This window comes from Callospermophilus lateralis, chromosome 4 (assembly GCF_048772815.1).
Source record: "Callospermophilus lateralis isolate mCalLat2 chromosome 4, mCalLat2.hap1, whole genome shotgun sequence".
NCBI classification, from domain to species: Eukaryota; Metazoa; Chordata; class Mammalia; order Rodentia; family Sciuridae; genus Callospermophilus; species Callospermophilus lateralis.
The window spans coordinates 117,867,400-117,892,188 of NC_135308.1; the positions used below are offsets into that span (position 1 = coordinate 117,867,400).

The 24,789-nt window shown below is 37.6% G+C and overlaps 1 protein-coding gene across 1 annotated transcript in view; it reads left to right on the plus strand.

Annotated features, from left to right (window-relative positions):
* The first annotated feature begins 797 nt into the window (after positions 1-797).
* Positions 798-24,789, plus strand: part of Irak3 (interleukin 1 receptor associated kinase 3) — a 57,887-nt gene continuing 33,895 nt past the window's right edge. Inside the window, exons 1-5 of the mRNA XM_076854831.1 lie at positions 798-1,017; positions 16,551-16,733; positions 21,498-21,559; positions 22,172-22,226; positions 23,851-24,002. Coding sequence (XP_076710946.1) covers positions 885-1,017; positions 16,551-16,733; positions 21,498-21,559; positions 22,172-22,226; positions 23,851-24,002 — 585 coding nt within the window. The 5' untranslated portion in view covers positions 798-884. The remainder of the gene's footprint in view (positions 1,018-16,550; positions 16,734-21,497; positions 21,560-22,171; positions 22,227-23,850; positions 24,003-24,789) is intronic.

Genomic DNA, 24,789 nt, shown 5'->3' on the forward strand with positions numbered 1-24,789 from the left:
AAAACAGCTATTTTTCTTAAACTCCATGATGAAGTAAAAGAAACATTTGGTGAAGCACTTTGAGAAAGGAAAAGATGGTCAAAATTTCTTCAGGAAAGTCTAGGGAGAAGAAAATGTTCTAAAACTAAATCATAGTATAGAGGAGGAGCCTCTATACTTTTAATTCTTTTAATTTTTCTGGGGTTTCTAAGTGTTCCTAATGAACACATATCTCTTCTGACATAACAACATGATATAAACTTTTAATAGACGTCAAGACAGCCCGACGTGTTGGTGGACACCTGTAATCCCAGAAGCTTGGGAGGCTGAAGCAGGAGGATCACAAGTTCAAAGCCAGCCTCAGCAATTTAGGGAGGCCCTAAGCAATTTAGTGCAATCCTGTCTCAAAATTTAAAGGGCTGAAGGATGTAGTTCAGGGATAAAGCGCTCCAAGGTTAAATCCCCAGTTATTCCGCCCCCTCCCCCACAAAAAAGACATGAAGACAGAACTCCTAATTATCCAGGCCAGAAGACAGCCCATCCCAGGTCAGGTAGAAGGGGTGGTGGGCACACAAGTTCCTAAGTCCTGAAATCCTGATCTTTCTCTTTGGTTGTTCTCTTGGATCACACTCCACCCAGCGGAACAAAAGAACCCTTCAAAACAGGAAGCCAAACAAGAGCCAGAGGCAGGGAAACCTCATTGCCAGGCCTGAGGTCCTTAGGGGCACTCTAGGGAGCGGCGCTTTGCGTCAAGTGAGGACCGCCCCTTGTGGCGCCAGAGCACGGTATGTTCCGAGGTCTGGGCTGCGGTCGTGGAAGCAAGATTTCCGCGGTTGTGTAACGGGGCGAGGTGCTATCGAGAGGCCGGGGTTCTGCATCCCCCCTGCGCCTCCAGCAGCCGCGCCATGGCGGAGAGCTGTGGGGCCTGCGGCGCGCTCTCCGCGCACACGCTCCTGTTCGACCTGCCGCCTGCGCTGCTGGGCCAGCTGTGCGCGGTCCTGGACAGCTGCGATGGCGCGCTGGGCTGGCGCGGCCTGGGTGAGTGCGGGGCGGGGCGGGGCGGGGCGGGGCGGCGGGGAGCCCAGCTGCGCGGCCCCGGAGCTTCCCACCCGCACCGGCACAGGTTTCCCGAGACCCACACACTCGCTCCCCTTCCCGTCCAAAGAAACTTGGGAAGTCTTTGCGGCATAATCAAGTGAACTTGGGAAAGATACCTCGGGACAGCATCGAACTATTCCTTTTGGTTCGTGGTCTTCAAATAAGAACTTATGTATGATGTCTGTCATTGCGGAATCAATCCGGGATAGAATTTTCATAGTAAATCATTTTGAGAACTTTAACAGGTTTATCTTTTGATGTTTACAGTGCGCTTCTGAGTCCCCAACTTACTTACAAATGAAATGCTAAAGTTAATTAGACTGTACTTTACTATCCTGGCTCTTAAACATATCTTGCTTATTTAACAACCTAGTGGAATGAAAGTTTATTCTGAAGAATGACTATTTAGAAAAATTGGTTTCAAAACTCTATTTTATGCAGATTGGAAAGTTGAGCAACTGCCTTTTGGAAGTGTTGAGTGTAATCATCAGAAATAATTTCAGACAAAAATCTTTGTTTTGTACGGTGTTTTGGATTAGATTTGATAGCTCATGCTAAATGTGATTATGTCAAAACAGCTTTCATTGTCTGAAATAGTAATTTTTCTTACCAAGAATAGCAGAAAACCTATGAAGAGGAAGTTTTCTTGGTTTTGGATACACAAAGTGTGTATGTTTTCTGAAATTATAGCACTGGACTTCTAGTTATATAAACATCATTTGTATATTTTAAGCTCTATAATCTTGAATTATGGCCCTTCAGTAAAAAAATCTCAGAAAGGGCACTTGACTCTGATTTATGGAAAGCATAGATTTTCAGCGTGCATTTGAGAGACAAGAGCTCTTCTCCACCAAATATGTCTGAGATGTTTTTGAGATAGGACATATATATTTGTACCTATAGATTTCCTAGAGTCATTGAATTTGTGCAGGAAACATGTTTTAGTTCAGTGCACAAGTAGTGAATAGGGCCAAGTAGATATCATAAATGAATGAAGCAGGTTGATGGAGACAGTGAAAATATGAAAACCTATGTCCCATTAAAAAGGGGCAGTCAGCATTCAGTTCCTGGGCATTGCTGCTTTCCAGCAAGTGCAGCTTAATTTGCTGGAGATCTTTCTATTCCACAACACTGAAATCTAGATATTCTTGCTTTAAATAGGTGTCTTATATACCTTCTCCAGTTGCCCTGAAAGTCTGATGCTATCACCATCACCAGTGTTTTAACAGGTCAGGACACTGGAGTACAAATTGGTTTTGTAACTTGCCCAAGTTCACACAGCTGTGAGTGGCAGAGCTTGGACTTGAGCCATGACAGTAGATGCAAGGTTTGCACCCTTAACCACAGCAACTCTATACTTCCCCCCTGTGTCCTCTTTTTTCTGCTGCACCTCACAACCTCCCTAAACCATTTTTTTTGAAGCGTTTCTGGCTTCAAAAAAAAAAAAAAAAAAAAAAAAAAAATTCTGTGAGCTATTTAAATATACAGCCAAGTTTTCCTAGTTGTGGCAATAAATGAAGATGATTCAAGTTAGGACAAGAAAGGCTATCTCTTCAGAGCAAGCGAAACAGCCACCATTGCCGTTACATTTGACAAAAGGCAAGCAGAAGAGTGGGAAGTTTTCAGGTGTGTCTGACTGCAGACTGGCTAACTCCAGGTGAGCCAGCATCCTCTCTGGTTGCTTGGGTGTGCATATTTGGCTTTCTCTAATTGGTCTTAAGCTGAAAGTAGGAGCAGAAATCAAGCAAGTTGTCAGATACTGATCAAGTCCTGGCAGTTTGGGGCCAATTGCTAATTGTTTGGCTCCTTAGACTAATTGCTACAGATAGTAGTCTTGGACTGGTTACTGTAGATAGAAGGCTAGCTTCTTGAGCTTGAGTTGATACTCATTATAGGCCAGAGTTCTATATTTACATGTAGTCTGGTCATTGTCCCTTTTATTCTCTAGGGGAGGGATATAAAATATTTGCTCTTTGATATTCCAGCTGTAATTCACTGTCAGGGAGTTATGCTTATTGACTGCCTGAATCTCGTAGCTGGAAACTGACAAACTGCTTCACAAACTGTTAACTCAGCACTACGGAAGGATGCCCGGTTCAGGGTGTTCGGGGTAACTGAGTTAAATGTGCTGTGTTTCCCTATTGACACAATGAAGGAAGAAAGTGGCAATGGAATGCAGGAATGGAAAACTTGACCTTTAGGAGGGGAAGGAACAATGATAGAAAATACTGAACCAAAAGGCTGTGCTAGGGGTAGTAGGAGTAGCTCAATGGCAGAATGCACGCTCAGCACGGAAGAGGCCCTGGTTTCCATCCTCAACGTGAGCGCGTGCGCACGCACACACACACACACACACACACACACACACAACCTCCCTAAACACACACACTGCACTTTTATGCTTAGGCCAGGTGAAATTCTGAAGGTATAGAGGGACCCCGATTTTAAATGGAAAACAACAACTGTAACAGTAATAGGTGAAACTCTCTCAAGCTGATCAGGATTCTGGTGATGTGAACATCAGGCTACATTGACAGAGGTGGCTCAGATATGGAAGCTTGCAGCCCCCATATTATGATGCAGGATAAGGTAGACCAGTGGCTGACACACTGGAATCACCCCTATCAGCTTTCAAATAGAAAATTGCCCCACCCACTCTTGGAGCAGCTAATTCAGTAAGTCGGGGCGGAGTTCCAGCATCTTTTGTTGCATGCCAAGTGAGTATGAATCTGATGCTTGGCCTGGCTTGGGAACCATGGGTGAGGCCAACTTCTCTTCTACTTCACTTAATTCTTTTTATCTTTAAGAATATTCTACACATGACTCTTCACATCATTTTGTCAATTGTTGTTATTAAAAATAGTGTGATCCTGATATAATACCAGGTTGATGTTAATGACTTTATGGCTTTATGAGAGGAGCAAGAGCCCTAATTAGAAAATGTTATTTACTTCATAGACTTTATAATAGATATACAGAACCTCTGGTGATGAGAGACTGATATGACTCCGTTTTTGAGAAACCAGCCTCTACCTCAGAGCAAAGCCTGTCCAAGGAAGGGGGTGTGACCCTTGTCCTTGGAAAAACCCACAGAGCACTCCTAGGCACATACCACTGAGTTGTTTATCTACAAATAACAGGAGAGGTCTGAGGCGCCAGGTGTCCCGGACTCAGTTAGGCTAGGTGAGGACCCATAGCAACCCCCTAACAACCACCAATCAGCATGAGACAGGGAAAATACCCGGGATACCAGATGACCCCCAGTAGTTTATGGTGGTTGATAACATGTTGGGAAACCATGTAGTTCAGCACATACTCCCCTGGTGGCTTAAACCAATCAGTTCAAAGGAACCCCCCTCTTGTACTAACCAATCACCCCATACCCAACTTGTTCCCACCAGTGAATGTGCTAATCAACGTTAAAAGTTGTTGTTTGATTTTCCCATGTTGTGGAATGATTTGCTGTGTGATGTTGTGACGCATAGAGTATCCCTTAACCACAGCAACTCTGTACTTCCCCCCTGTGTCCTTCCCATATACCAAAATTTATAAATCCTCACTGAACAAAGGACCGGGACTCACTCCCTGGGACCACAGTGTCGAGTCCAGGCTTGAGCTTGCAATAAAGACTCTTGTGTGATTGCCTCGAATTCGGCTCATGGAGGTCTATTGTGGTCCCACGAATCTGGCATTACAGTAACAACTCCTATTATTACATGGCCATACACAGATATTTAGCTTAAATTGGAGCAGCTCATACTATAAAACCTTGTAGCACTTATGATTAAAGGAGATGTCATTTTTTAGATTCTATAAACAGGGTGATATTCAATTATCTTCTTCAAAAAGGAAAGAAAACTGTATATTAAATTATATTAATTACTTTAAAACAATTAAAATGTAAAATCATCTTAGAGTACATTTGAACATTGAATAAAATTTTCAAATAATAGCAGTAATAACAATAGCTGCCATCTATGAAGTGCTTATTATTTGACAGACACTATCGTAAGCGTTTGACATGGATTATCTATTTACTTATCACAAAATTCTCTGAGACAGATTCTTTCCTTGTTTTAATTTTATTGATTAGAAAATTGATTATTAGAGAATTTAAGTAACTCACCTTAAGTCACAGTCTACTAAATGCCAGACTAGGATCCTAATCAAATGGTTGGACTTTAGGTCTCCTCCTCCTCCTTCTCCTCCTCCAGCTCCTCCTCTTCCTCCTTTTTAAATTTTTAAATGGTCCTTATTTTTAGAATAGTTTTAAATGTACAGAAAAATTTAGAAGTTGGTATAAAGAGCTCCTATATATACTCTATATCCTTCCCATATACTCTATACCCAGTTTCTCCTATTATTAACATCTTACATTAGTATAGTATCTTTGTTACAATATTGACACATTATTAATTAAAGTTCACATTTTATCTGTGCTTCCTTCTTTTTTACCTAATGTGTTTCTTTGTTCCAGGATTCCTTCTAGGTTGCCACATTACATTTAGTTGCATCCTTCACCTCCTCTTGACTGTGATGATTTCTGAGACTTTCTTTGTTTTGGATGACCTTGACAGCTTTGAGGAGTACTGTGTGTATTTCAGCTGGGATTTGTCTGATGCTTTTCTCATTAGTAGACAGGTTTTGGGGTGAAGACCATAGAGGTAAAGCACCATTTTAATCACATTTTATCTCAGATATGTACTGTATATGTGAGTTATCACTATTAATCAGAGCTGTCAGGTATCTACACTATAAAATGACTCTGTCCTCCTCTCTCCATGTTGTACTCTTTGGAAGGCAGTCATTGTGTGTAGCCTCCCCTCCTCCTAAGGAGGAGAGAGATATATTTCCTTCCCTGAAAGTAGAGTAGATCCTGTTTTTTTTTTTTTTTAATACTATACAACTTCTCCCACCTTTCAATATTTTCTTTAGATCTCACTTCTACTCTAAGCTACCATCTCATTGCTCTATTCCCCTTAATGGTAAAATTATTCAAAAGGGCTACTTGTAGTTCAGTCTCTTTTTTCTTTCTTGAAACTTTACCCATCATGTTTTCGTTCCCCCTCCTCCCCTTGAAACTCCTCCTCACCATGGCTAAACCCAACGGTCATTTCTCAATATTCTTATTTGATCACTTGAAGCACATTCTTTACTTCTAGAACATTATACTTTCTGATAGTCTTCTTACAAATTCTTCTTTGTCTCTTAGAGTGCCCCTGGACTTAGTCCATGGATCTCTTCTCTTTGTCTACTTGACAGTATCTCTAACCTAACATTTCAAAATGCCTCTCCTTCCAAAGTTTTCCCATCTTAGTTAAAGGCAACCATATTCATCCTTATTTAGGTCAAAATATTAGTCTTTTGGACCCAGTGTGGAGGTGCACACCTGGAATCCCAGCAGCTCGGGAGGCTGAGACAGGAGGATCTTGAGTTCAAAGCCAGCCTCAGCAACTTAGTAAGGCACTTAGCAACTCAGTGAGACCCATCTCTAAATAAAATATAAAAAAGGGCTGGGGATGTGGTTCAGTGATTGAGCACCCCTGGATTCCATCCTCAGTACCAAAAAAAAAAAAAAAAAAGTTTGTCTTTTGGGACTCCTTGCTTTCTTTTACAAACCATATCTTGTCTCTCAGCAGTTGATGCTATTAACTCTGCCTTTAGGAATTATTTACTAATCTAAACACTTCTTATCACTGCCACTTGGTCCAAACCATGAGATCTCACTTGGATTATTTCAACAGTCTCCTAGCTGCTCTTGAGCTTCTCAAAACTCTTTTCAGTGCAACAGTCACTGAGCCTGTTAAACAGGTAAAACATATTATATTGGTTCTTTATTCCGAACCTCTGGTAGCTTCCTGAATCACTCAAGGTAAATGCCAAAGTTCTTCATGGCTTCTCTTGCTTCTTTCTCCCTCTTATTTGCTTAACTTTAACACATTAGCCTCTGTTCCTTGAACAAGCAATGGCAGTTTTCCCTGCAGGTAACCTTAAGGCTAGCTTCTAGCATCACGTTTTGTGTAACTATTATCTACCCTGACCAATTTTAAAAAGGATACCCTTCCATACTTGCCTCTTCTGCTTTATTTTTCTCTATTATTACTTTTATTTTCTCTCACATCCTTCTTGTTTGAGTATTGTCCACCAAAACATAAGTTTCATCAGGTCAGGGACTTTTTTTTTTTTTTTTTTAATTGCATAGTGACTTTCCTAACATCTGAAATTTACACTTGGCATAGAGTAGACATTTGGTAAATCTCTGTTTTGAATGAACTAACAAATGAGCAGATGTCTATTAAATGTCTAAAACCTCTTTGGACAGAATCTTAGACCAAGCATTGTATTAGATGCAACATTGGGGCTCCTCCTTGTAAGGATTTTCCAGTTTGCAAGCAACAGACCTATATAAATGTTACAAAGAAGTTAAATAAGGGAAGGATGTATGGGAAAATTGTATTGATCATCATCTGGATATGAAATTCTATAAATTCTGAATTGCACCCCGAAGTGCTGTTTTTGAGAGTGAACTTTTCTTTTATTGTCTCCCAGAGTATTTATGTTAGGTCCTTAATTGGTTTCTAGTTTTGATAGAACAAGACAGATAGAGAGAGACCTGAGCAAACATGCATGTTTACTCCCACACCTGGCTATAGAATAAATCTTATTCAGATATGGGTTAAAATGTACACAGAAACTTAAGCCTAGGTATGACTAAGTATTATTTCTTGTAAAATGTATTCACTACAGAGTGTTCATTCTTATAGTCTATGGGATGAGGGATAGAACTAACTTAGATTTTTGAGTCTTATTTTATTTTACTTTTTTGGAATTAAAAATATTTTTAATTTTATAAGTCATTTAAAAAATGCCTAATTTCTTTGTAGACAGATATCTTTCTGTTACCTAAAAACAAACTTTGTAAGATGTTGTCTTAATTTCCCAGGGCTTTTGTCATGTGGTCATATGCAAATACGAAGGTTCCAAATAGGGGTGTGTTGCAATATTCTAAAAAACCCCTTCAGAGACATATTTGCATATGGAGACATGATTTCTGCAACTGAATTCCCCAGTGGTTAGCACTACCTAGACAGTCCTGCACTCTCAAAACAGTCTCCAAGGACCTTTGAGCATCTACTAATGGCACTTAAGCAATGGTTATCTTCATATAAACTGATTTCTCAACTTAGCAGATCACCTTTTGGGTTTATATTGTACCAAGATGCCTTTCAACGACAGATTTGCCTTCTAAAAAATGCTTTAAAATATTGCTGAGCTACAGCTTCTTTTTCTAATTTATTTTTTCAACTTGGAATACTCTTGACTTTAATAACATTACTAGTCATTGGAAACTTTCCATTTTATCTTCATATGATTTGTACTGTGCATAAAGAAAGTCCTGTATTCTTTTTTTTTTTTTTTTTTTTTTAGAGGAGGAAGGGTTTATTTGAGGGCTCACGGTTTCAGAAGTCTTAGTCTATAGAATTCTGGCTCCGTTCCTCCGGGCTCCAGGTGAGGCTGAAGATCACGGTGGAGAGTGTGGCAGAAGGAAGCAGCTCCCATGATGCTCAGAAAGCAGGGACAGAGACTCCACTCTGCCAGATACAAATATATACCCAAAGCCAAGCCCCCAGTTCCCATTTCCTCTAGCCCACCCTAACTTCAGTTAATCCCTATCAGGGGATTGAATCACTGATTGGGTTAAGACTCTCACAACCCAGTCTTTTCTCCTCTGATCCTTCTTACATTGTCTCACATGTGAAATTTTAGGGGACACCACTTTTAAACCATAACATCTATTGATCTTAGTACTCATTGAATAGAGTGCAAATGCATTCTTTGAGAGAAAATCCTGTATTCTGAAAGGGAAAAAGCAATGAAGGTTTGGCAAAAGCTAGGGATACTGGAGAAGGTAATTAGCATATCAAGAATTTGTATTCTTGTTGCATCATGTAGGAGATATTGTTGTGTAGAATTTGATCTATCAGAATTATACATTTTATGAATGCTAAGAATACTCTGTAGTGGTGTGTCTATTCAGAATGCACGGTCCTTAGAGAAAAGCTTTTAAGGCTGCACCATGAATCGCCAGTTTGAGAAAGCATAGTTCATCTCTTGTCCTGATGGCAATCCATACATGTGGGCAATATTTGTTTTGACAGAGTCCTGATCGGTTTCTCACTGAGAACTATTGTTAGAAAGATGCCTTTGCCTAATCCAGCTTTGCAGGTTCAGACTGCTTTGGTCAGCATTAGGAAACTAAAAGCCCTAGCTCATTTGGCATCTGTTCATTCATATTGCAGCTGAATCTCAGGAATGTGCTTAATAGAGAACATCTTACACTAGCAGTTCCTCAGTCACATATAGGGATGGGAGACCACAGGGTTATGACCCACTGCACTTTTAAAAGGAACAGTCACAAACTAAGAAAAAAGAAATATTGGAAGTGGAATTATACAGGAAAATGGACACCCTCTGGAGGTTAGAGCACCAAATCTAGATTCCCCTAATAGTTATAAACTTTTCCTTGCCTATTGTGAGAATTATGTGAATATAAAATTATACGTTTTTGGGGGAAGATGGGTAGGAGGGATTGAACAGGGACATTGTACCACTGAGCCACATCCCCAGCCCTGTTTTGTATTTTATTTAGAAACAGGGTCTCACTGAATTGTTTAGTGCCTTGCTTTTGCTGAGGCTGGCTTTGAACTCGAGATCCTCCTATCTCAGCCTCCTAAGCCACTGGGATTACAGATGTGTGCCACTGCACCCGGCAATGTTTTTACATTTTATACGTAAATATTGTATATGAGATTCCTGTGACTATTGCCACCGATGGATCTTAAAAAAAAAAAAATAAGTAAAACTGCCATCACTTTTCAGAAATCTGAGATTGGTCCCATTGTTTTTAGAATGAAGTTTAAGTTTTTGTGCAAAAACCCAGGTCCTCCGTCTGTCATTCAGCAAATATGTACTGATCATCTAGGTGCTAAGCATGTTCCTGGATATACAAAAGCAACATGGAGACTTCACGGGCTTGTTCTCTTTAATATGAACCTCTGCTCAGGGCGTAGTGCTTAGCTCTGCCCTCTCATGTCCTCTTCACTGTTTCTGAAGCAATTCTTCATCTAACACACCTCCCTTCTTCCTTCAGTCTAGGCAAACCTTGCTCCAGTCTCAGTTGCAAGTTTAGCTGAAGTCTTGTCACCCTCCTTTTCCTTCCCTGACTGCAGTTTCCCACAAGAGCATTTTCCCTTTGGCCCCTGTGAAATCATGTGCCAATATGTCTTTTCCCAGATTGTATAGTAGAAGTATAAAAGGAACTATTTTATTTATTTTTTAGAAAAAAATATAGAAGGAACTATTTTATTTATTTTTTAGAAGGCAGAATTTGTTCTGTGTTATGTAAATATTCATCATTATTCATTTATATGGTACATTATGCCTAATATTGGGTAAATATTTGCCACTTAATTTTGTAGTAGAAAAAGCAGAAACCTAAACTTCCCCTTTTCTGGAAGGGAATATTCTTTTAATATTTAGGGTTCTCTTACAGGAATGTGAATTTTGAGAATGCAAAATGATGTGAAGACTAGAAGTGTTTTTTTTTTTTTTTTGCTTCACTTTGTTTTTTTTTTTTTTTGGTGCTGGGAATTGAACCCAGGGCCTCCCACATGCTAAGCATGTGCTGAAAGGAAAGTGACCACAACACTCACCACCAGCAGCAACCAAAAGATCTTTATTGCAGCAGTGCAACAGAGAGAAAAGAAAGAAGGAAAGAGAGAGAGGGAGAGAGAGAAAGCAAGAGAGAGAGAGCAAGAGAGAGGGAGCAAGAGAGAGGGGGGCCTGGCAGGAGGGAGTTTTTATAGCCCAAATCTAATGGGGCCTCTGGGTCTGCAAGCTGCCTTGTTGGCCCAAGGGGGGTTGAGTGCTCAGCCTTGAGCGGGACTTGACACAAACAGGTGATAAAGGACCAGATAGAGGGGGGTTTGAGTGCGTGGGCTATCTTGCAGCCAACATCTGTTCAGCCTGCCCTGCAGACAACACAGTTCAGCCTGCTCTGCACCCAACATGTGCTGTATCACTGAATCACACCCCAGCCCTAAAGACTGGAGATGTTTTAGTCCATGCTTTTATAACCAGCAGGCCAAGAAAGATAACACAAATTTAGGATATATTGTAGGTGGGAGAGCTTCAAAGAACAGTTATTAATGGGAAGTTTGAGATTGTTTAGTGGGACTATGGTTTGCCTAAAGTCTTCCTGTAGGTCCAGGGCCACCACTAAACACCCATGTTCCTGAATTCACACCGAGGCCCACAGCCGTGCTCTGTTTTGACTGAAGTCTTTTGTTCTTGGGAGATAGGATAGTTTATAGGGCTGAGACTTATTTGTTGGTTTCCAGATGAAATTCTAAATTCTAGCGTACCCTATCAGTCTCATATGCAGTATTTACACATATTTCAATACTTACAGTATTGACATAGTATGAGTTTGCTTTTTGCTGTTGGGAAGAGCACTGGGTCCAGTGCATCTGTTTCCCATCCAGTGGCCCAGCATTCCAGGCTTCTTCCATCATGAGACAACCCCATGTCAGCATGTGCTTTTACCACTACTGCAGCAGGATTGAGAACCTGGTAAATTGTGCCTCGACTCTTCAGTGTTTCTGCTGGAACAGGCGCATTACTAATGTTACAGAGAAGAGAAATGTAATCCTCCTTAATGGGGAAGGGAATTGGAAATAATGGAGAGCATTGGTTATGTCCACCAGGTCAATTATCAAAGAACAGGGGCAGTAGTGGCTTCAATTCCTTAAGAATTGGTCTCCCTTTAGAAATACTCATTGCCTTAAACATGGCTCAATGTCTGTAAAACACTTCTGTAGTGGAACCTTCCCTGGGTCTTTGTCTTAGTTAGGGACCTAACTCCATGCCCCACTGGTATATGCAATTACTGTACCCTGGCTCATCATAGATAACAGCAAATGTTTGAACACCCCAATCCACAGTATTCTTTCAAGGGTTTCTTGAAATAGCTAACTAAAGTGTTCATGACAAATGTGTCTCAACCAAAAAGCCAGACCATATATATCAAAAAGAATAGCAGTTATCTCTCATTATCCATAGGGGATTGATTCTAGGACCTATGGGATTACAAAATCTATATATCTCAAGTCTCTTATATAAAATGGGATAGTATTTGCATATAACCTATCCATATCCTCCCTTATACTTAAAATCATCTCCAAATTATTTAAAATACCTACATCAATGTAAATGGCCACTGAAATAGTTGTTATACTGTATTGTTTAGGGAATAATGACAAAGAAAAGAAGTCTTTACTTGGTCAGTATAGACAATCTTTTTCTGAATATCTTTGATCCATAGTTGGTTGAATTTACAGATGCAAACCCAACAGATATTTAATCTGTATATTAAACAGCATCACACACCAGATCAATATTTTTGCTCTACAATCTTCTGTTGAGGGCCATAGCTGAGTAGGAATGACGCCTGGCATCTTGCCAGAGGGAATGATTGAAAGGTGCCGCCAGCGAGCCATTGAGATGATGATGGTTATGTTAAGCTGTGTATTCAATTGTATATAGACCTTTACTGTCCGGCTATAGGGCGGCTCTTGCTGCCTCAGGCGCCGCTACTTTGGAGTTCTTGTTGAGTTCTCGCAGGGTTCCGAGAGAGTGGGGAGAGTTCCTGGGGAGTGTGCGGGAGTGCTGGTGGAGTTCGGGCAATAAAGTTTCCTGTTTGAACATACAAGTGCTTTGTGGCAGCTCAGTGATTTGTGCCCAGCCAGACTGCAGCAATCTTCCCTTTTTTTTTTTTTTTTTTTTTGTAAAGATAGCAATCTAAAACATATTTGGCATTTGGATAGTTTTTTTGCCTTTTCATGAGATACTGTCTCCACAAAAAAATAAGGAATTAATATATTCTTGCCAGAACTTAAAATAAGGGGGACAAGTAAGACATTCCAACTCAATAATGTCAGCTATTTCATTGTAGCTAGTTTTTTTCCCCCTTGTAGCCTAAACATGCATTAGAATTGAAAGTCTCATTTATCCTCCCTGTTTGATATGTGATCACAAAAGCTGCCAGTCTCTTTCACTCTATTCTCCTACAAGAAGTGACTGGATTAATTCAAGATGTAACTTTGTATATATTAGTCAGGATAGACTATGGTGTGCTGCAATAATAAACAATACCAAAATTTTAGTAGTCTGATATAAGTTTGCTTTTTGCTGTTGGGAAGAGCACTCAGAGTCTAGTGCATCTGTCCCGCATGTGGTGACCCAGATTCCTAGGCTTCTTTAATCACGAGACAACCCTAGGTCAGCATGTGCTTCTACCATTGCTGTAACAGGGTTGGGAACCTGGTAAATTGTGCCTTGACTTTTTAGTATTTCTGCTAGAATAGACACATACCTAACCTTACAGAGAAGGAAAATGTAATCCTTTGTAATGGGGTGGGGGATTGGAAATATTGGAGAGCATTGGAAATATCTATAATATCAACTTTTGGCTCAAAGAACGGGGTGGGGGGGAGTAGTGGTTTCATATTGTGAATTTTTTCCACTTTCAGGATTTGTTGAGAGTCCCAGCAAGAACATAAAGTTGAAGTAAATTGAATATTGCAGCAAACCAGATAGAACTGAAAATTTGGGGAAAGAGATTATCATATTAAAGCAGAAAATGCTTGCCTTTCCAATGTCTTGATTTCAAATATTATAACTTATATAGCAACTCCTTAACACAAACTTTGGACCCTGAAATAGACTTTAAACAGAAGAAAGTTCCATAAGGCTAATCACTTTCCTTAAATCTGAGCATCTGTTTGTCTTTTGAAAGGACATCAGCCTTTGAAGAATATCATTGGTAGATTGGAGAGTCCTTTAACAAAGTTGATTTGTTTGCTGTTTGAGGGTTCTTTCCATATTCACATGTGGCAGGGAGCAAAAGGTACTGAGTCTCCATCACTAATTATTGTGGTATACTGGGATTCCCATGATCAACTTCAGGTGATAGTTGAATTGTATCCACAGATCATTATCTGGGATCCTACATTTTTTAGAGTCTCTGGAAGGTAAAGCAATGAGGGAAAACTGCTGTCACCATCAATGACTCAAAAGCACATTGTTAATCTTAGAACTCAAAATGACTTATATTATTATAGGAACAAGAAAGCTACCTTTCTATCATTTGCCTTCTCTCGCCCTCTCTTGCCTACAGTACACTTTAAAATTTGAAAGTTGTGCAGCAAGGTGAAATAAGTTTTCACTTGAAAAATCCTTTTAACTCAGGGTACCATAAAAATTCATACACTTTTAGTATCACTTTAAGGTATTTTTACAAGACCCAAAACAAGCCATATACATGGGTCTTGAGCAGTGAAGAATATCTTTAGTGAAATCTTTTCCTGACCCCACCCAGATATTAGTTTTTAATTACTCAAAAATATTCAACAGCAAAACTATGTGGAGCAAGCATTTAAAACACTCTTGCATGAAAACTTCAACAGTTGAAGCTAACTGTATTACCAATAAATAATACCCACTCTGAAAGGGGTAAGGAGGTAAAGAATTAACCTAAATAATTTTGGAAAATAGCATCATACTGGATTCCTTTAAGCTAAGGACAAAAAGAATTATTACGCTCTAATTTAGTGAACATGTTTCTCATGGGGGTAGGTTAGCAATTCTGAAAGTACTTTATAAAGTGTAGTAGAAGTAAATGAACAAGTAAATATAGCATTAGTGATAAGAATAGAGTTTCTTATTGCTCAAGAATTAAGTTACTAAGGAGAAATGACTAAAATGTGAACCTCTGGGATTGGATTGGAATCAGGGGTACCAGAATAAACTCTTGGTTTGTAATATGTATACATACAGGTAGAGAAACGTGGATGTGTGGACCAGTGTACATCTCTATTTATTAGCTCTGTCTGCTTTGAAAGCCTCCAAGCAATGGAACTGTAGCTACCATGAGCACATTTGGTACCTGCATCTTAGCTTCTAATCACCACTGAAAACTTGGGCAAGTAATTAATTCCTGTGCTGGGGAATGGAAAATACAAAATAAGCCTTGAGCATCTTGTAGAGTCAGCAACTAAGAAAGTACTTAAATAAAGATAGGCCTTGTCAGAACATAGGAGCCAACCTAGACAGACAAAGCTAGAACCGCTTCAGCAACAAAATAAATAATCATAGTGTGTCAGTCAGTTTTTTGCCACTGTAACCAAAAATGAAAAATGAATCACTTAGAGGAAGAAAAATTTATTTTGGTTCATGTTTTTTAGAGATTTCAATCCATGGTCAGCTGACTCCATTTCTTTGGGCCTGAGGTAAAGTAGAACATGGTGGGAGGGTGTGGCAGAGGACAGCTGCTCAGCTCACGGCAGCTGGGAAACAGAGACAGGGAGGAAGAGGCCACGGAGAAGATGTATTCCTCAAAGGCATACCCCCAGTGATCACTTCCTCCAACCATACCCCACCTGCATACTATTTCCACCTCTTCCTAGAAGTCCATTAATATGATTAATCTACCAAATGGATTAATCCACTGATGAGGTTAGAGCCCTCATGATCCAATCATTTCCTAAAAGCCTCATCTCTGAATATTGCTGGCTTAGGGAGCGTGCCTTGAAGTACCTGAGCTTTTTGGGGACATCCCAGATCTAGACCTTGATAACACTGAATTTTAACCATTAGAATAGAATAAATACCCATAAATCCATTCTGTTCTACATAAAAGTTGAGTAAATACATGAGAATGAAGGGATACTCTTTATTACAGAAAAGTTACAGTTCATGAACATAGAAGGAAAAAAGACAAAGTAGAAAAATCACCATGAAGCAAATACTACAGTAGTAATTCTGATAAACAAAAGTACTGGTGGGTGCAAATATTAGTAGGCCAAATCTGCAGCGAAGCAGTGAATTTCCACAATCTCGAAGCATCTTCCCCAATAGAGCTATTAATTATAAATAAAAAGATAGTTCAGTAGTGGAGAAACCCTGCAGACACCACCTTATCCAAATAATCAAGATACACACTAATGGTGATAAGACATCATATCATAACCCCCGGGATATTACACACTGAGCAGGGCACAGTGTCATTTCACTGTCTGGAAAGATGAGGAGAGACTGAAAATCTCTATCCACTGGAGGAGACTCAGGAGAATAAATGATTAAATGTAATGTGGGAAACTGGAAAGGATCCAAATCAAAAAAGTACTTAGTGAAAGAACGAATAAAAGTAAATAAGATCTGCAGTTTTGTTATTACTACTTCTGATAATTGTATCATGGTTTCTACTGTCAATATTAGTGGAAGGTGGGTGAGGAGTACCTGCTAAATTATTCAAAATAATAGTTAGTTCAAATTATTCATTGATAAGTAAAATATAGAGTATTTCAATAAAAAAATAATCTGTTCTTTGGTTCTTTCTATTGTACCTTCCACAGCAGAGAGACTTTCTAACAGTTGGCTGGATGTTCGTCATATTGAAAAATACGTAGACCAAGGTAAAAGTGGAACAAGAGAATTGCTGTGGTCCTGGGCACAGAAAAACAAGACCATCGGTGACCTTTTACAAATTCTTCAGGAGATGGGGCATCATCGAGCCATACATTTAATTACAAATTATGGTAACCACTTTCTTTTTTTTTAAAAAATTTTTATTGTTGGTTGTTCAAAACATTACATAGTTCTTGACATATTTCACACTTTGATTCAAGTGGGTTATGAACTCCCATTTTTACCATGTATACAGATTGCAGCATCACAACGGTTACACATCCACTGTTTTACATATTGCCATACTAGTGTCTGTTGTATTCTTATAATATGGCTCTCAGTCCATCCTATAGGAATTTTAAATTGTAAATGGAAATGTTGTGTTTTACACATCACATTATGCTGTATGTCAGCGATTCCTTACTTGTCACTTTTATCTTCAGGGGAACTTGAAGCTTTGTATTTGTGTGTGACACTTTTTTTTATTGCCTTGCTTATACAACACATTACTTTTTGAAGTTTTAGAGATTTTTTTTCTTAACTTTTACTTACAAACTGCAGGTTTGAAATGTTTTATTTCTATCAGCTAATAGAATCAGCTTTCTTTCCCAAACTCAGAGACTCCTTGAATCATAAGCATAATCAGAATTGCAATGTTTAAGTAAAGTATAGGTAATGCTGTCCTTTGTTTTTATATGAAATATAATAAGTGGCTCTCTCTCTCCCATGTTTTAGTGCAAATAATACCTGCAGAATAAACTTGGAATTTGTCTTTTATATTCACTGCTATTTTTATGTCATAGCTTTTAACTCTGACTCACTTATCTGTCCTTCATTCTATAATTCTTCCCTGTGTGTCTTATTTGTCATGTGTTACAGTCAGAGAAATCCAATAAATAATGCCCATGAAGTTTTCTCCATTTACTCTTTGTCAGTAAATAGTCTCTTAACATCATTTGTTCTGTTTCTTCCACTTGAATTTATTCACTTCAACAATGATTGTGATTGATCTTGGGCCTTTGCATTATAGATTCAAGACTCGTGAGTCCACAGCCTTTGAATCAACATCTTCATTCTTTGGCTCATTTCATCCAGGCATATTTTCAGTTTTATATAATTGTACACAGGTTCTTTGGTCACATACTTAATGTGCATGAGCCTGTCCCTTCTTACACAGAGAAGATTTACATACACAAAGAAGAAATCCTGAGAAATGTGTACCAGAAAACTATTGCTTCAACATGACTTTTATTTAGTAGATATTCGTTCCTGGGATATTGGTTCTCAGTAAGCTTCTGCCATGATATTACCTAACTTGGCTAATTCCTTTTACCTTTTCTACACTATTTCTTCACGTGGTTTAGTAGAGCATAATGCTTTACTCAACGGTGAGCAAGTGGAATGCAGTAAGTCCCTGGGAACTGCAAATACCGTGCCTTTCATTATCTCAGCCTTTTCCAACCACACAAACCACCACATGGCTTGCTGTTCACAGGCTCAACCTAGCACAGTTTAATAGGACGCCCAGATATGTTTTATAATTCTGTTTTCTGGAATAGATTTCAGAGTATGTTTTCATTCTCTGTGTTGTTTATTTATGCAGCAGAGAATGATTTGGACTATCCAAAGACAAACATTCCACATTCTTGGGTGACTCCTAGTCTGCTACACATGCAAAGTTGATTTCATTTTTTTTAAATGTGAGATTAGCAGACTATAGTGACAGTTATTTATTGCTCTACTACAAGAAAATAGATAAGTTTGAGATAAAGAAAAAAGAGCACTTCACTCTGAGTCTTTTAACAAAGAAAATATAGTATATATGTCATATAAATATAACATATAATATATAACCAAGAAAATGTAATTTATTGAATTGATGCTTTGAATTAAATCATAATATGGAGAAAGTTAATTGGATAGCCTGCTAAGTGGACAGTGATGATTCATTGGGAGCATGTCTGCTGAAAATATGTGTCCTGTGGCAGCTACTAGAGGTTGCAGTTCCTAATGGAAAATACACGAAAAGATTTAGTCTTTCTATGCTGCCAGCATGGACAGATATATCAATTATCCCAATGATGCCTAATTTTCTTTAGGGTATGTTCTATTTGGTGGGATTTTTTTTTGTTGTTTATTTAGTTTTATTTTTAGAGTAATGTTTGACCTTTTTGTCTTCTACCCTCCAGGATCACTTTGTATGTTTGAATTGTTTTTTGAGTCTTACTGAGAAGTTTCCTCCCTGTTCAGGTTGCTGCCATTAGATGGTTTCTTTGCATCCACATACATTTCCTTAGATCTCAAGACATAACCAAAAATTTCAAGGAATTAGAATCTTTACTTATTAGATTTCTGTCCATACATACATGACATATTTTGCATTTGCATTTCAGTGATTGAAAGTTGTTTTCCAATTTTGACATGAAATCCACAGCTTTCTACCGATTTCTTAGAAGAACCATTTTGAACCTTCGATTTTATGACAATTAAGTATTATCTTTTTTTAAAAAAAGTGGGGGACAATGACTTTTAGTGCCCTTACAGCCTCCTTACTTCAAATGCTGTTCTACTTGAAGATGTTTGTCCTTCCTCCTTCTTTTCCTTACTTTTTTTTTTTTTTTTGGTCTACTTGCCCTGGCTAGAATCGTCAGTGTAATATTGAATAGAGGGCTGGAGCTGTAGCTCAGTGGTAGAGTGCCTGCCTCACACGTGGGTTTGATCCTTAGCACCACATAAAAATAAATAAAGATATTGTGTCCATCTACAACTAAAAAAAAATTTTAAAAATATTGAATAGAAGTTGCAAAACTGGACATTATTCCTGTCTTGATCCAAATCTTAAGGGAAAAATATCCAGTCTTTTACCATTGAGTATAATGTTAACTGTGGACTCTTCATAGATGTCTTATATCAAATTGAGGAAATTCCGTTCTATTCCTAGGGATTTTTTTTTTTTTAAATCATGACAGGGTACTGTATTTTATCAGATGCTTTTTCACGGTCTGTTGAGGATGAACATGTGGATTTTTCCCCTTTATTCTGTTAACGAGGTGTATTACATTGATTAATTTTCAGATGTTAAGCAAATCTTAGACTCCTGGGATAAATCCCACTTGGTTAAAATATGTATTCATTTTGTATTTCTGGATTTGGTTTGACAGTGTTTTGTTGAGGACTTTTGCATTTATATCCAGAAGGGATCTTAGACTGTACTTTTCCTGTGTCTTCATGTAACATTGGTATTAGAATAATACTGACTTTATTGAATGATTTGGGAGTTGGTCTATCTTCTTGTATTTTTAAAGAATTTGTGTAAAACTCAAATGTGTGGTAGAATTAACTGGTGAAGTCATCTGAGCCTGGGCTTTTCTTTGTGGAACTTTTAAAATACTAAGTTGATCTCTTTACCTATTATAGAGACAGATTGTTTATTCCTTCTTAAGTTAGTTTTAATAGTTCTTGTCTTTTTAGGAATCTGTACATTTAAGTTGTCTGATTTTTTGGCATGAGTGTTATTTGTTCATAGTATTCCTTATAATTTTTGTCATTTCAGTAACATCAGTAGTGATATCTCCTCTCTTGTTCTTGATTTTAGTAATTTGAGTATCCTCTCTTTTTTTCCTGGTCAGTCTAGCGAAAGAATAGTCAATTTTGCAGATATTTTCAAAGAACCAATTTTGGTTTCGTTGATTTTTCTCTTTTTAAAATTCTCTTATTTTATTGATTTCCACTCTGATCTTAATTATTTCATTCCTCTGCTTGCATCTGTTTAGTTTTCTGTACCTTTTCTATTTCCTCACTGTGAAATTTAGGCTATTGATTTAAGATATTTCTTCTTTTTTAAGGTAGGCATTTGCAGCTATAAGTTTTCCTCTAGGAACTGCTTGTTCAGCATTCTTTAAGTTTTGGTATATTGTGTTTTCATTTTCATTTGATGTATTTTATAATTTAATTGTGATTTCTTCTTAGACTCATTGGTTACTTATGAGTTTGTTGTTCACTTTCCATGTGTTTGTGAATGTCCAAAATTTTTCTTCTATTTCTTCTACTTCAATTCCCTTGTGGTCAGCAAATGTACTTCGTATGATTTCATAACTTCCAGATGTTTCAAGGATCACTACATTTGTCCAATATGTGGTTTGTTCTGGAGAATGTTCAGTGTGCTTTGGAGGAGTATGTATGTATTCTATTTTTGGAAAGAATGTTCTATAGATCTCAATTAGGTCTAGTTGATTTATAGTGTAGTTCAAGGAGGTGTGTTATTAATTGACTATGTTTTGGTGCTGGTTTTATAAGCAAAATAATTTTAAAAACACTAGAACACAAGCTAAGCAAAACTAGAAGGTAAAATAAAAATTGTCCAAAGTCTGAATCACAATGTCAGAAATGACAGGAAATTCTGTATGTGGGAAGGGGTAGTGAGTGTTGGTGTTTGATAATACACACACACACACACACACACACACACACAATCAACATCATCACAACCAGCTCTAATTATTTATGACACAAAATAGTACAGAAGATAAACAAACCCAGGAAGATGTAATCTCATAACTGTAAAAATCTAAAATATATGTGCAAAAAGCTGGTAACAATTCTACATTTTTTCCTATCAATTTTCTACTTTGCACTTTAATATTTTATTATGCCTACCAATGATTTTAAGTAGCTATTCATGTTTTAAGTGAAGAAAGTTAGTTTGTATAATATTTGTTCATTAGAAAGCTATTTCACATTTGTAAATTTACAACCATTACAGTTGAATGAAATTGAACTTTAAAAATGAACATTACTAGCAAAATATTTATTTTCACAGTCTCAGAAAGGGGAACAAAGATCACATTTGGGACCTAAAATTGTTTTGTATCTGGTTCCCTTTATTTCTCTTTCAGGAGCAGGATTGAATTCTTTAGAGCAGAGTCATCAGGAGCATGGATTTCCAAACGTATCCAAGGTAGATCACATTTGCTTAGAAAATGATCCTTGAACTCCATTGTGTATATAGTTGAGCAGAAGGAATGAAATTCTCTGGCAGAAAGATGCTGGCTATGCAGGCACTTAACTAAGGCACAGAAATGCCTTAATTCTCTCATTATCCTTTATTGAATTGAAGACTCAAGAAATTAGAGATTTATAAATATTTGCAGAATAAGAGCTTTCACTTATCTGTGGTCTGTCAGAGTTGAGATTTAGAACTATGAGTTCTTCATTTGGCTTAACTTTTAACTTTCCTTTTCTAGTTGGTATTTTGTATGTTGCTTTGATTTTTTATTAGAGCAAATAAGCAGTACTCATTTCTGTAGCATTAGAAGTCATTTAAATAGACTATAACTGACTATGGCATTGATTCTTGAGTTTTTACAGTCAATGTGGAAACTTTAAAAATGTACGGCAATGAATGCTATTGAATAAAGTAAAAATAACTTTGCTTTTATTAGCTTTTTAAAGGTTATATTCCACTCTGTTGCACTGTATAGATTCCCAGGGAGCTTTGCATTTCTGTTGAGGCTCTGTTTTTTCTAGACTTATGAAATGGAATTACTCTGGTGTGCATTCTTTCTTTTAGGGAAAAGCCAATGTCACAGTGGATGATGCTTTTATACCTGAACATAATGAAAAAGGTAAAAAAAACAAAACAAAACAACAATAATAAAAAAACCCACACACACAAATAAACAACAACTTTGCTTTATAAAAATCATCCTTTTACATAAATGAGTTTAGAAGAGGAAATGCCCAATAAATACCTTAACTGTTTATATTCAGATTCAGTATAAAACTTTCATAGATATAAAAGTAGTTTCAATTTTGATTGACACAATTCTCAATGACAAAGTTCTAATCAATGACATTTATTTTAAGAATCCATTTGCTAATGAACAACATAATTGTGGTCTTTCTTTGTTAGTAAAAATTGCCATTTTTAAGTGCCATAATAAAACACTTAAAAACTTAAGATGAGTTTTACACTGCTTTAGAAATTTTCATAGCAATTGCAAAGATCTTTTGAGGTGATTATAAAGCAATGTTGAAGGTCAGTGTGAAAATCCAGTTATTTTCTGTATTAACTCTCCTATTTTATTAGTAGGGAGAATAATTTAGTCCCACCGGGGAAGACTACTTAAGCCTGCCTTGCCTGGATCTGATGCTTTTCTGGTTTGAAAGAAAATTAGAAAAGTTAAATAAGATTTTAGTTCTTTAATAATAAACTCTAAATCACCTTTAAATATCTTAGGGAGTATTTTGTAGTAACTATGGAAATATAGCCAAGATTGGGCTCTGAAAGATTTAGCCAACCTTTCTTTCTTTTTTTTTTTTTTCTTTTGATTACTTTTAAATGTTTTTTCCCAATATCTCCTTTGGGTGATTTTCCAAAAAGCTGAAGCATGGGGAGAGTTGAGAAGTGTTAAGAAGTGATATCAGCCAAATTATATTGTTATATTATATTATTATATGCACATATCAATATGTAACAATAAATGCCATTGTTATGTATAACTGTGATCCACTAATAAAAAATAAAAACAAACAAACAAACAAACAAAAACCAAAAACAGCTGAAGCATCTTTCTGATTTGTTCTGAGAAATAAGTCAGGCATTTAGGGGCTCATGAAAAGTATCTCTATCAGTCATGTTTGAAAAATATTGTTTAGTCATATGAAGAGTCCCATTTCCAGAGTTTTTTTTTTTTTTTTTGTTGTTGTTGTTCCAGGGATTGAACTCAGGGGCACTAGACCACTGAGCCACATCTCTAGCCCTAGTTTGTGTTTTATTTAGAGAGAGGGTCTCACTGAGTTGCTTAGCGCCTCGCCATTGCTGAGGCTGGCTTTGAACTTGCGACTCTCCTATCTCAGCCTCCTAAGCTGCTGGGATTACAAGTATGTGCCACTGCACCAGCTCATTTCCAGTTTTTTTTTTTTTTTTTTTAATAGATTTTAGGTTCATAATGGCTCCACAGAAACACATTGACCTAAGAATAAGGAAACAGAATCTTGGAAAAATTTCCCCAAATTTCTCTTTGGCAGATTTCTTTGGAGAGTTGACAAAACCACAATACTAGTGTTCAGATACCTAAAATGCCATTTGCTTTTTGGGATGATGAGATCCAGACCCAAGTTAATGTAGGCTATAGTTTGAGTTCTTGGGCCTTCTTCTATTGGCCTTCCCCTTGGCTCGCGCATGTTTCCAATATTGACTTTCAGAAAAGGTGGCTTATCTTCTCCCTTTCTACTCTCCTTCCTAAGGAATATTGCTTGAATCCTCCATCAGCTTTCAGAACATCATAGACGGAACCAAACATTTCCACAAAGACTTCCTGATTGGAGAAGGGGATATGTTTGAGGTATACAGAGTGGAGATTCAAAATCGAGCATACGCTGTTAAATTATTTAAACAGGTATGGCAAGAATTACTATCACAGAATATTGATTCCATTTATTTTTTCACATTTCATATTAAAATGTGTCATTTTTCATCAACAGTAAAGAAGGTGTATTTGAACATAAAATTTCATAAATGGAAATAAGATATATGAGCTCAGGTGACTGGAGAAATGACTGAGAAATGAATGCCTGTCTTTTGGGAATGTGGACATTAAATCCTTCAGATCCTCAGATATATTGCATGAGAAAAACTTTTCTGAAAAGCCTTGTAGGGCCTCTGGGACTTTGTTCAAGAGGATCAGGTTGTGCCAGTTTGCTTAGGGTGAGCGGCATGCTCTTCAGGCAGCTTTTGTGCCACACGTGAGCATTCAGTGCAACTTTATAAATTGTCTTCTTTTACAGTTCAGGAGGGTGGAAAAGAAGCGGCTTTAAATAGGAGCTACAAACCAATGATCAGAGCAGTTTAGAAGACAGTTGATTGACTGTAACAGCCAGTAAAGCAGAGAGGGAATTGGCAAATCAAACTTGTGCGTCAGTTAGCAACAACTACCTAGGCAGACACACTATAGAGCTGACCTTCATTCTCTTCACTGTTGGTCAAGCATCAGGAAACATTTACTAAACTCCATCTTGGCCTGATAATCTGAGTGTGTAGAGGTGAATAAGGCTTACTTCACAAATAGCAAGGTGCTCACAGTTTTTTTGGGGGAAATAATCAAGTCAATAAAAGAGTGAAACTGATCGGAAAGAAGTACTTATTTAACTGGGATTTGTACAAAAGATTCTGGGAGCACATAAAAG